At 43.5% G+C, this 12,230-nt stretch overlaps 1 protein-coding gene across 1 annotated transcript in view; it reads left to right on the top strand.

Annotated features, from left to right (window-relative positions):
- PLXNC1 (plexin C1) overlaps nt 1–12,230 on the top strand; it is a 149,726-nt gene that overhangs the window by 91,236 nt on the left and 46,260 nt on the right. Inside the window, 7 exon segments of the mRNA XM_047065087.1 lie at nt 1,348–1,551; nt 1,675–1,860; nt 3,672–3,774; nt 7,080–7,181; nt 7,486–7,589; nt 11,769–11,807; nt 12,052–12,176. Of these exon segments, the coding sequence (XP_046921043.1) occupies nt 1,348–1,551; nt 1,675–1,860; nt 3,672–3,774; nt 7,080–7,181; nt 7,486–7,589; nt 11,769–11,807; nt 12,052–12,176 (863 nt within the window).

The raw sequence follows: 12,230 nt of genomic DNA on the forward strand, positions 1-12,230 counted from the left end.
CTCCAGGCTCTGAGCCATCAGCCCAGAGCCTGACGCGGGGCTCGAACTCCCGGACCGCGAGATCGTGACCTGGCTGAAGTCGGACGCTTAACCGACTGCGCCACCCAGGCGCCCCCTACCCTCTCTTTTCAACTGCAATATTAGAAAGTAAATAACAAACAGGAAAGCTCGTCACCTAGCAAATTTTTTTTCACAAGTTTTATTGCCCCCTTTTTTTAAGATTTGATTTTTAAGTCCTCTCTACACCTAACGTGGGGTCGAACTCACAACCCTGAGATCAGGAGTTGCATGATTCATGGACTGAGCCAGCCAAGCGGCCTTTATTGCTCTTCCTTATTTTTTTTTTTTTATAAATGTTTACTTATTTATTTTGAGAGAGAGAGAGAATGTGAACTAGGGGAGGGGGCAGAGAGAGAGGGAGAGGGAGAATCCCAAGCAGGCTTTGCACTGTCAGCACAGAGCCCGACGCAGGGCTCGAACCCATGACCCAAGAGATCATGACCTGAGCTGAAATAAAGGGTTGGACGCTCCACTGACTGAACCACCCAGGCGCCCCATATTATTGTTCTTCTTTAAAACCTTTACCAATCTCTTTTCCAGCAACTTTCTCTGCCCGTCTCTCTGCACACCTAAAAATGACCGTATTTATGTTTTGTATAAATAAACGTGTAAAGCAGGCCACACTTTCTGCGTTGTTTCCAGTCTTCATGCTCTGCATTTTCATGGGGGGGTCACGTTGTCCCTTTTGCTTTTGTTTTCCCCTACTTCTCATTAGATCTGCAAAGGCTTTGCCTCCTTGCGGCCAGTGATTTCTGCTAAGTGTCGCTGAAGGCTCCTCCACAAGGAGCGATGCAGTCGGTAGTGTACATGGCCTCACTGGAGGACGGTCCCCTCCCTGCCCACATTTCACAACACGCCTTGAGGGCTCGCAGCGCGCACAGACCCTTTGGTGCAAAGTCTTCCTCTTTCTCTAGCCTCCTTCTTCCTGTGCACCCTTTTTCCATTGCATAACCTCCTGGCTGCTTTGATTATCACTAGTAATGTCCACAGTGATAGGAGCTAGCATTCGTTGAGTACCTACTGTGTGCCAGGCACTATTCTAAGCATGTTTGCACATGTAATCTCCTTTAATTTAACCCCCATCTCGTTTAACAGGCCCTCATCTCATTTAATTTGATTTTGGGTTAATTCAGCCCTGTGAGGGGGGAGGTGGTTTCACTGTCCCCATTTCGTAGATGAGACATTGGAAGCACAAAGCCATTCAGTTGTCTGGGTCGCCTCTATCCTAAATCCTAGGGCTAGGACTCAGTGACAAAGTTGTTAAACTGCTCTTTTCTCCTCCGTCAGGTCTCCGAATATTGTATGGCGACTTCCTGCAGGTTTTCAGCCCCCAGCTTCAAGGGTTCGAAAGCGCGGGCCAACGTCACCGTGAAGCTGAGAGTCCAGGAGACCTACTTGGACTGTGGGAGCTTGCAGTATCTTGAGGACCCCAGGTTCACAGGGTGTCGGGTCGAACCCGAGGGGGACACAGAATTGGAAGTGAAAATTCAAGTATGTTTCTCACTTATCTCGGGTGGGATGCGCCCCCTGCCCTTCGCGACTGGCAAGGTGTGCTCGTGTCTGTGGGTTCCCTCGTGCGCCCTGATTTCTCCATCTCCTCTTTGCTCTTCACAGAAAGAAAACGATGACTTCAACATCTCCAAGACAGACATTGAAATCACCCTCTTCCATGGGGAAAATAAGCAATTAAATTGCAGTTTCGAAAATATTACTAGAAATCAAGATCTCACCATCATCCTTTGCAAAATTAAAGGCATCACGAACGCAAACAGCATTGACACCTCTTCCAAGAAAGTCCGTGTGAGTCATCTGCCAGCCCTACCTATTGGTTTTACCTCAGTTGGGGCAGTTCCTTGGCTAAACAGAAGCCAGAGTGGAATCTGCCGTGGATCTTTAGATCTTCACTTTAAATAGCAGATAAACAAAGCTTGTATTGCGAGCACAAGCATAATTCCTACAAAATAGCTGGCAGAATCCATCCATGTGCCTATTGGAATGTCAAAGCATTGAACACACCATTGTCTATAATACTAATGAGTCTTGATAGCTTTTGTTCTAGCCATGCATTTGGACTGTAGCATCTGCAGGCGGAATCTCTAGACCACTGACGAATGAGCTGTCATTCTTTCCCCAAATGTGGCAGTGACATGTCTTAGCAGATTCCCAGCATGCTCAAAGCAGCATTAGATTCTGATGGAGACCAGATAATCTATGTGTCGTGGGCCACTTCCTCCACCACAAAGGCACACTTGCAATTCATCTCTCCCCGACATGTTTGAGGGTCCCATCACGGTTATATTTATGTCCCACAATAAAGATGTGAGACCCTTGGGAGAGGAAACATATTAGAAGTCGTCTTTATGGTGTTCATGCCATATGAGGCTCTTCACAGTCTATACCAAAAAAAAAAAAAATGCTTTATGACCTGTAGTCATAAATATTGAATAAAGGTCAAGGAAAAAGAACATCAGACTGGAAGCCAAAAAAAAAAAAAAAAAAAAAAAAAGATGTGTTCATGTTCCAGCTGCACCGGCTAATAGCTGTGTGGCCTTGGGTAGGTCACTTGGCTTTGCTGAGCCTCCCTTTGTCCATCTGTATGGTAAAGAGGGTAGTAATTATTATAAATCAAGAGCACCAACTGAGATTACAAGTGCTCCCACATGTCACATTGGTTGAGAAGAACGGTGCTAGTATTCTTTGTTCATGAGATGGTTCCAGAGTGCCTATACTGAGATGGGGACACAGCAGAGAGGAAAACAGACCCCAAAATTCTGTCTTTGTGGACATTACCAGAAGAGTCATGTAGTGAAGGAAATAATTTAAAAATGTGTTAGGTGGTGGTGATCACCATTGGGAAAAATGAAGCAGCGGGCAGTGATGCAAGTTTTACAATGGTGGGCAGAGAAGGTCTCTCTGGAAAGATAACATTTGAGTAAGGACCTCAAGGAGGAGAGAGAATGAGCCATGGGTTCTCTGGGGTGTGGAGGGTTCTAGATAGATGGAACTGCAAGCTGCAAAGGTCTTGAGTCTGGAGTCTGCCTGGTGCATTTGAGGAACTACGAGGAGGCCAGTGTGGCTAGAGCAGACTGAGCAAGGGGAATATTCCAGAAGGCTGGAGAGTTAATGGAGGGAGCAGGAAGAGGTAAAAGATGATTAGGACCTTGTGGGCCATAGCAAGGGCTTGGTCTTGAGCTCTGGGAAGCCACTGGAGAGTTTTGAGCAGGACTGCCGTGAGCCTACTTAAATGATAAAGTGCATTTAGTCTTCGTGACAAACTTACGAAGAGACAACCCCACATCTCATTTTAAAGATGAGGACAGTAAGGATCGGATGGTTAAGTTAAACCCCTATGGCAAAGAGGACTAAATTCTAAAATCTCCAGGTGTAGTCCAGTGTACCTCAACTGGCATATCTGGAAACTGAGGCACAGTGAATGTTCTCAATGTGCTCAAGATCACATAGCTAATCTGCCCGAGGTGGACTTGAATTCATATATCCTACCTAGCTCGTCACCTCTTTTTGCATCTTGGGGAAAATGATTTGGAGGAAAAAGGGTGTATATAAATATGGCACCCAACTCAACTGAGTCTAATGACACTCTGTCTCATCAGGTCAAACTGGGAAACTTAGAGCTCTATGTTGAGCAGGAAACAGTTCCCACCACTTGGTATTTCCTGATTGTGCTTCCCGTCTTGCTCGTGATTGTCATTTTTGGTAAGTGTCCTGTTTGATTTTGTCAGAGAAATGACTCCCTGAGGCGTCTCATCAGGCGGCAGACTCTCAGCTTTCAGGGGCTGTTTGCTTCAATTAAGTATTAATGGATGAAAACCCAAATCACAACTCTGGGGAAAGAATAATAGGTACATGTTGAGGGCTTTCTAGACATTTTTTCAGTATGCCTTATTGATACAAAGCTGGATTACGAAGATGGTATCTTGGTGCTCGAGAAATATAGTCCACTCCACTTCCCCAATATTGTGAACTGTGATGATGAATGGCCCATTTACGTTACTCCTTCAGAGTTGCCCTGGCATTCTGGACTTTCAAGATCTAGTCATCTCCTCCTGCCTCTCACCTCGCCAAACACCAGCCCCTGCTCCCACCCCAGCTCTGCGTTTCCTGGCGGAACTGTGTGTTAGGAGTGTGGTCTGTACTGGGGCACCTGGGTAGCTCAGTCAGTTAAGTGTCCGACTCTTGATTTTGGCTCAGGTTACGATCTCACAGTTCTTGAGTTCGAGCCCCACGTCAGGCTCCGCGCTGATAGTACGGAGCCTGCTTGGTAGTCTTTCTCCCTCTCTCTCTGCCCCTCCCCGACTTGCTCTCTATATCTCTCTCAAAATAATAAAAATAAACTTAAATTTAGAAGTGTGATCCGCACCATCTACTCAAGTGTCCCAAGGCTCATCCAAGCACAGAGATCCATGGTGGTTGCTCACTGGCCGCATCTGGTTGCTCACTGGCTGCCAATCTGTTTTGTTTGCTTAAAATTAGGTGAGTCACCTACGTTGTGCACCTGAAACCAGTGTCCTTGTATGCCAGCTCTACTTCAACTTTAAAAAAATAATTAAATGATTCACATTTTTTAAACAATCTTTTGAAAATTTGAAAGACCCGGATCATTGGGTCTCCACGTGTCCATAGCTCCAGTTACTGGAGCTGAGTAGTAGCTACACCTTGAGAGAGGGCATGTGGTCCCTGGGGTTTTGCCACAGTCTCGCCACCTGGGCCACGTGACTCATCTGTGTACCTGGTCCCTGTAGTCGTGTAGTGTGTGGCCTGGTTCTGAGCTGCTTTTCGTCTAAAATCTGTGTCCTCTTGTCCTTCTTAGAAACAGAACTCTCCTCCACCGACTAAGCGCGGCGCACTCCTTGATTTAGCACACGCATTGCCTTTCTGACACCTTCTGTTAATAGTTGCCAATGTTTCTTTCCTTCCATGCACTCCTTCCTTCCTTCATCCATCCCTCCGTCCATTTACCTTGTGTTTACTGAGCACCCACTGCGCAAGTCTCTGGAGCTGGAGAGAATGAGTTAAGGCCTGGCCCTTTCTCCCAGCTGGTTCTGAGTCCAGTGAGGGAAGGACTCCCGTGTGTGATGAACTCACCCAATGGAATGAACTCATTTTGCAAAGACCCTATTTTGCCCTGTTGATCATTTCAGCTATTTTCTAGTGCTTCGCCCCCAGTTGTCCACCCCTATTATATATCGGGAATCCAGAATTGGGCTTGATATTTTAATAAGGTCCTGGCTGGTACTCGCTTCAAGTAAGAAGAATACTTCTAAACTCTGAGCTCTATTTGAGACTCCGCCAGTGTGAAGCAGCAGTAGATAGAACAGTCTCACCGTAGAGTCACCTCTACTTGGTGACTTACTAGAAACCTCTGATCTCTTCCTGTGCTCTTGTGACTCATCACTCCTCTCAGTTTGTTGTAGAGATTGTTTATGCTCTTGACAGTGAAGGGGGCTCAGTTTGACACATGGCTTTTGGCTTCATCAGCATCTGCAAAGCCCTTTAAAACTCTCATCCCCTTCCACGGGGCTCCTGGGTGGCTCAGTTGGTTAAGCATCCAACTTTGGCTCGGGTCATGATCTCACGGCTTGTGAGTTCGAGCCCCAAATTGGGCTCTGGGCGGACAGCTCAGAGCCTGGAGCCTGCTTCGGCTTCTGTGTCCCCCTCACTCTCTGTCCCTCCCGCACTCGCGCTCTCTCTCTCTCTCAAAAATGAATGAACATTAAAAAATTTAAAAAAAAAGAACTCTCATCTCCTTCTTACCGTGATTCCTGGGCACCATGTGTCACCAGCAGCTGGAACAGATGTGAAGTGTACAAATATCTTAGCTCATTGGTCACATCGTTAGTGAAAACACGAAGCACACCCGGCTGAGGCCTGCCACCTGCAAAACCTCTCCACTGTGGCTTCCCCTGGAGGTGTCAGCCATGAAAGTCCCACTGCTTGATGGACGTGGCTGCCTCACTCCCTGAGCCAGCGTTGCCCAAAGTGTGGCCTGAGGAACTGTAACCCCAAGTCACACTCCTAGAAAAAGGGGTTCCGTCGTCACATAAATTTGGAAATCACTGCGTGCCCCATCCTTATTTTGAAGATACACAATGCATGTTATGATTGACGCTGTTGACTTTGTGGAGAACTGTATTGAGTTTTGTTTCCTCCTGCATCACTCACATCGACTGGTAGTGGGATCCTTTTATCATGAAGTTTCTGTTAAAGGAGGAAACCCTTTCCAGAATAAGGGTGTAGCCGACAGTTGTTGGGTATTGTTTTTAAAATACAACTCCTGAATGCTTTCTGTGAGTTACTCCTTATAATCCTGTCAATGTCACGATGAGGCCGGCACTTTGACAGATGAGGCAGCCAGCCACAGAGATGCTAAGGAACTTACCAGAGGTCACACAGCTCATAATTGGTAGAGCAGGGACGTGGACTGAGCACCAAACCTGTTCAGTGCGCTTCTCTGCAGCACAGTTAGAAACCAGATGAAATGGGGAAAGAAGCAATGTCCCAGATCCAAGGGCTCATTGTGGACGGCTCACCATGTCACCCAATTTGATCTATGCAAGTTTGACTTATATAGCTCGCCGTCGATCTGTGGTTTCCTTCTACAATTGCAGCTCCACTTTATTTCTCCAGGGATGTTTAGAAACATTAAAAAAAAAGAATGGAACAATATACGTGGCCTATGGCTGTAGGGAAACTTGGCTCGTTTCATTACTTTTCAGCCAGCTGGGATCTTTGGTTACAAGTGAAGGTTATTTGATTTAGTTTTTACTATTAAGGTGGGTAGTTTTGTGTTTTCCTGCTGCATTTTAGCATCTTCCTCCTCAGAGTGACCCCTTGCTGGGAATGTTCCTTTTGATAAATTCCATCTCTTAAATGCTATTCTTTCTCTCTCTTCCTGTCTCTCTCTCTCTCTCTCTCTAAAAGAAATGTCAAGGTTGGTTTGGTTTTCCTGTTTGTTTTTTGAGTTAACATGTCAATCTGATGCTGGATGTCTGTCTCCTCAGCGGCCGTGGGGGTGACCAGACACAAATCGAAGGAGCTGAGTCGCAAACAGAGCCAACAGTTGGAGCTCCTGGAGAGCGAGCTCCGGAAAGAGATACGTGACGGTAGGCTCCAAAATTTTATTTGTAGAAAAACAAGCCTTTTTTTAATCATTTTTTTCTTTTTTACCCTTAAATGGAGCTGGCCACAGTAATGAGAACTGTTTGTATAATAGAAGACATCTGAACAGCAGGGTCTAGGCCTGGCTTTGTGTTTTATTTCAGCTCTGCTCTGCAGCCAACCAAGTAATTATCTATTGTTTCGTCTTTAATGAAAACCAAGGTCATACTCCGTGTTAGACAAAACAGCAGAAGATCTTATCCATTGTTTGTTGAGTTAAAATATTGCTCTTGGGATTCTGTTTTGCAGGCTTTGCTGAGCTGCAGATGGATAAATTGGATGTGGTTGATAGTTTTGGAACTGTTCCCTTCCTTGACTACAAACATTTTGCTCTGAGAACTTTCTTCCCTGAGGTAAAAGAGCATTGATCATATTCCTAAGGTTGAGTCTTGAATAATAATGAAGGTGCTTGTTGCTATTGTCAAAATGGGTGTTTGCTTCCAAGGCAGCTGTAGATAACGTGCTTGGTACAAAATAATGGCTCAAGTTTGAGCAGAGCAGGGAGCAGGACAATTATTAATTGGATTGATGAGGATATAAAGCAGTGATGGGTCACTGACAATTATTCTTTGTCCAGTAACAAAAACCTAGGAGGGACAGAAGTTCAGAGTGATGATTTTTGCTTTATTTTACTACCTGTTTAGAGCTGAATTTGTAGCTGGGAAGCCCGCTAGTTTATTTAAAAATCAATAAATTGTGGGCTGGCCAATTTGTTGTGTTTATCTGCATGACTTCTATTGCAGCTACTAGATTATTCACTATTACTTCTCAATTGGAAATGAAAAGAACTATGGGCCGAGAGGGAGGGAAGTCGACATGTGTAGAATTTGAGTTGATAGCAGCCATTTTTAGCAATGTCGAGTTTTTATGGTTCTCTTCAACAGTTGTTCTTTGGCTGATCAGTCCGTATCATCCTCATTTAGTAGAAATAGTTGCACGAAATGATTGATTAATCCGTTCTGGGACTCCGAGGAGTAGTCTACTTTAACCCTTTGGGTTTTCAGTCTCACTCTGTTCTAACGCCTCCATCTTCTCCCCCACTCACTCAGCCTTCCTCCTTCACACTCCCAAGTCTTGGGTGAGGTACACTCATCTGCCTGCCATCACCTCCACATCCTGATGCCCCCACTTCACCATGTTGCCCTTTTTTTGTCCAGAACTGGTGACCACAGAGGGGCCCAACCTCTGGAACATCAACACAGACGATCATGTTTGACTCTAGATTTCTAAACAAAGCCAGCCCAGAGCTTATATCACCTTACCAGAGCTTCTCATCTACATTTGGCCAGAAGCCTAGAGTTCAGAAGCTCAGACACATGCAGTAAGCAATTTCCAGTTTCTCTATAATTCTAGAAGCAGACACCATGATATGTGATGCTGTGTCTCAAGGTTGGGATACCTCCATAAAACACCCGCCATATTTTTTTTTTTTTGGTCCAAGCCTTACTATTGTAAATCAAGAAGGCTATAAATAAGACCTCAGTGTTTTGTGCTTGTACAATATATTTTTTAAACTTCTCCTCCAGGAGTACCAGGCACCCAGGCTTGCATTTGCCACCTCATCCATCCATTTCTATGGCAGAACACCACCTAGGGAGGGGGGTTCAATTCCCTGAATCAGGATGACTATGCAGGACATCACCAGTCCTATTCGCCAGCTATCTGAGATCCCCATTAAGAATTTAATAGCAATAAAATAACAGAGATTTCTACCATCAACATGAGGATTGTGTGGGCTTTTTACAGTTAATGATTGCTCTTGAGTGCTGAAGGGAGTAAAACTGTGACCTGAAAAAGAAATGGCCCTGTCTTCTAAATTCGGTAATCAAGAGCAAGATAAGTGATGAATGCAAAAGACACTGTTGCAAATTGACTGTTTTGGAGGGTGGGCGGGGAATCCCAGGAACAATGCTGTATTATTTTAGAAGAGAGAAACAGCTGACCCTTGAACAACACGGATTTGAAGTGCACGGGTCTACTAATACATGGATTTTTTCTTCAGTAAAACAGTACAATCTCATAAATGTATTTTCTCTTCCCTATGATTTTCTTTTATAGCTTTTTTTAAATTTTTTATTAAAACCTTTTTTAAAAAAATTTTTTTTAACATTTATTTATTTTTGACACAGAGAGAGACAGAGCATGAGCAGGGGAGGGTCAGAGAGAGAGGGAGACACAGAATCCGAAACAGGCTCCGGGCTCTGAGCTGTCAGCACAGAGCCCGATGCGGGGCTTGAACTCACAGACCACGAGATCATGACCTGAGCTGAAGTCGGACGCTTAACTGACTGAGCCACCCAGGCGCCCCTTTTTATAGCTTTTTTTTTTTTTAGGTTTATTTATTTTGAGAGAGCATGTGAACACACGTGAGTAGAAGAGGGGCAGAGAGATAGAATCCCAAGCAGGCTCCATGCTGTCAGCATGGAGCTCCACACGGGGCTTGATCTCACAAAGTGTGAGATCATGCCCTGAGCTGAAGTCAAGAGTCATACACTTAAACTGACTGAGCCAACTAGGTGTCCCCCTTCCCTATGATTTTCTTAATATTTTCTTTTCTCTAGCTTATTTTATTGTAAGAATACAGTTACAATACAAAAAAAACATATAAACTGTGTTAATCAATGGGTTATGTTATTGGTAAGGCTTCTTGTCCACCAGAAGGGGTCCACCCCTTGTGGACTATTAGTATTTAGGTTTGGGGAAAAAGTCATATGCAGATTTTCGACTGTGCAGAGGATCAACGCCCCTAACCTCCTCATTGTTAAAGGGCCAACTGTAGTTGCAAGAAGCCAAACTGATTTAACTCAGGGTTATGTATAATCTTGAATGGCAGTTGGGAAAGACATGAAAGCCAAAGTCGGGAGGAGTCACTACAGGAGAGGACCCAGAAAAAACAAGGATAACTATCAGAACCCTATAAAGACCCAAGTTACAATTGAATTTATAATAAAAGATATAGAGAACCAGAAGATCATAGTCTTTGATCACAGTCTTTGAACCAGTTGAAATATATTCTAGGCTGCAGATAAGTCCTGTGTCAATTAGGCCCTTTACAGATCTATCCAGGAGCCACATCCTCTAGGCCTGGAGGTTGGGTGTTGGATGAAAAACGTGAGTGGTTAACACCTAACAGACAACAGTAGGCAAAACCACAGGAAATTGTTCACAGAGCCCAAGGTATTACCTGGTTCTGTGCCCTGCCCTTTGGTTTTTGGCTTTTTAAAGCCTTTGTTTTCGTTCTATTGACTGGTTTGTTTTGCTGAAAATAGGAGAAGAAATAAGAGTGAGCAGTGCACCCTACCTCCCAGAAGAGGGAAATTTAAATGAAGAGAGGAAGGAACCTTAGAATACAGGGAGCCATCATGGCATTTCCCTATTTAAGGTCAGGAATCAATCTGTTTAAACTGTCCATATAAAGTTGGTTCAGCGGAAAAATGTTAGGACCTAGAAAATGCAAACCCAAGGTCTGATTTTTCTGCATATTACTAGAGGAGAGTATGACCAAAATAGTTTGAGGTCTTCTGCTTAGGCTAACAAATTTGAAACTATAAAGCAAAAATCCTCAGCAGAAGAAATTTACTTTAATGAGGTATAAAAATAGCCTAAAGTTTCAAATATTACCCCTAAAAAAGAGGAAGAGAAAAACCTGAATATTCAAGTTTATATTTTCATTCTGTTGACTCATTTGAAGTGTTACTCGGCATGCTTTTAAAATTTAATCATTTAATTCCAATCAGATTTATGACACATTAAAAAAGGAAACTCAAATTTAAAATTTCACATCCAGGAGCCACACAGCATAGCACACAAAAATAATTGTAGAAACCGGCAGAACAGTAGCCTTGCGGTCTAGTTTGCCATAAATTAGTGACAAAAACAATAAAAACAGCTGCCATAGAGAATTTACCGTGCACCCATTCGTTTTGTTTTCACCCTAAGCCTAGGAGGTGGGAATCAGGAGTGTCCCCATTTTGCAGATGAGGAAAGTCAGACACAGAGAAGTTACATAACTTGCCCAAAGTCAAGTGAAAAAACCAGGACAGGAGCCCAAGTAATTTGGCTCCACATCCTAGCTTTTAACCACCCCACTCAAGCCCTCTCCAGTAACACTGTACATTGAGACAGTAGATACGACTGAGCTGAGACTTGTAAAAACTTACCGAGACGACTCCATATTTATCCTTAGAAGGTAAATTGCTTGAGGAGTGGTCTGCACGTTTGCACAATCTTGTTTACCACTTCTTTCACTTTCGAGTCAGTTCTTTTAAAGTGTGAGATGCCTTCCTCTACCAAAAATGGGACTGATGCAATAATCATTCTTCGTCTTAGAGGCTTCCAGAATCCACTGGTGCTTCTGGAGAGCTCAATAATTATTTATTATGTATCAGAGGATGTACAATGAACCTAAGCCCAGAGGCTCTTCAGATTAGCAACCAGTGTCTCTATTAAAACGGACTTGGGTATTATAGCAAAAATACACTATTCATTTCCTTTGGATGTTATGAATAATAAAAGTGTCTCCTTCCTCTCAGTCAGGTGGCTTCACACACATCTTCACTGAAGATATGCATGTAAGTCTATAAGTTTTCATCTTTAGCCCATGATTGCCTTTCATCATGTCCTCTTCCTCCTCCTCATCCCCATTATTGAATTTTTGTGAGTTTTTTGGAATCATGAATTCAATATTAAATAACCTATCATTTTGGGAAACCCATTGTGGATCTATCTTCTAACTTTAATAAGTTTATATATTTATATCATATCATATCATATCATATCATATCATATCATATCATATCCATTTGTTTTTTCCAGAACAGAGATGCCAATGATAAGAATGAAAGTCTCACAGCCTTGGATGCCCTCATTTGTAATAAAAGTTTCCTTGTTACTGTCATCCACACCCTTGAAAAACAGAAGAACTTTTCAGTGAAGGACAGGTATTGGTCAATTTATTTATATTTTGAAAGTCATTAAGTAGGGGAAATAAAAAC

Source organism: Lynx rufus, unplaced genomic scaffold, assembly GCF_022079265.1.
Source record: "Lynx rufus isolate CCGP_SWC_20201006 ecotype Redwood Valley unplaced genomic scaffold, mLynRuf1.p SCAF_7, whole genome shotgun sequence".
In the NCBI taxonomy this organism is placed as follows: Eukaryota; Metazoa; Chordata; class Mammalia; order Carnivora; family Felidae; genus Lynx; species Lynx rufus.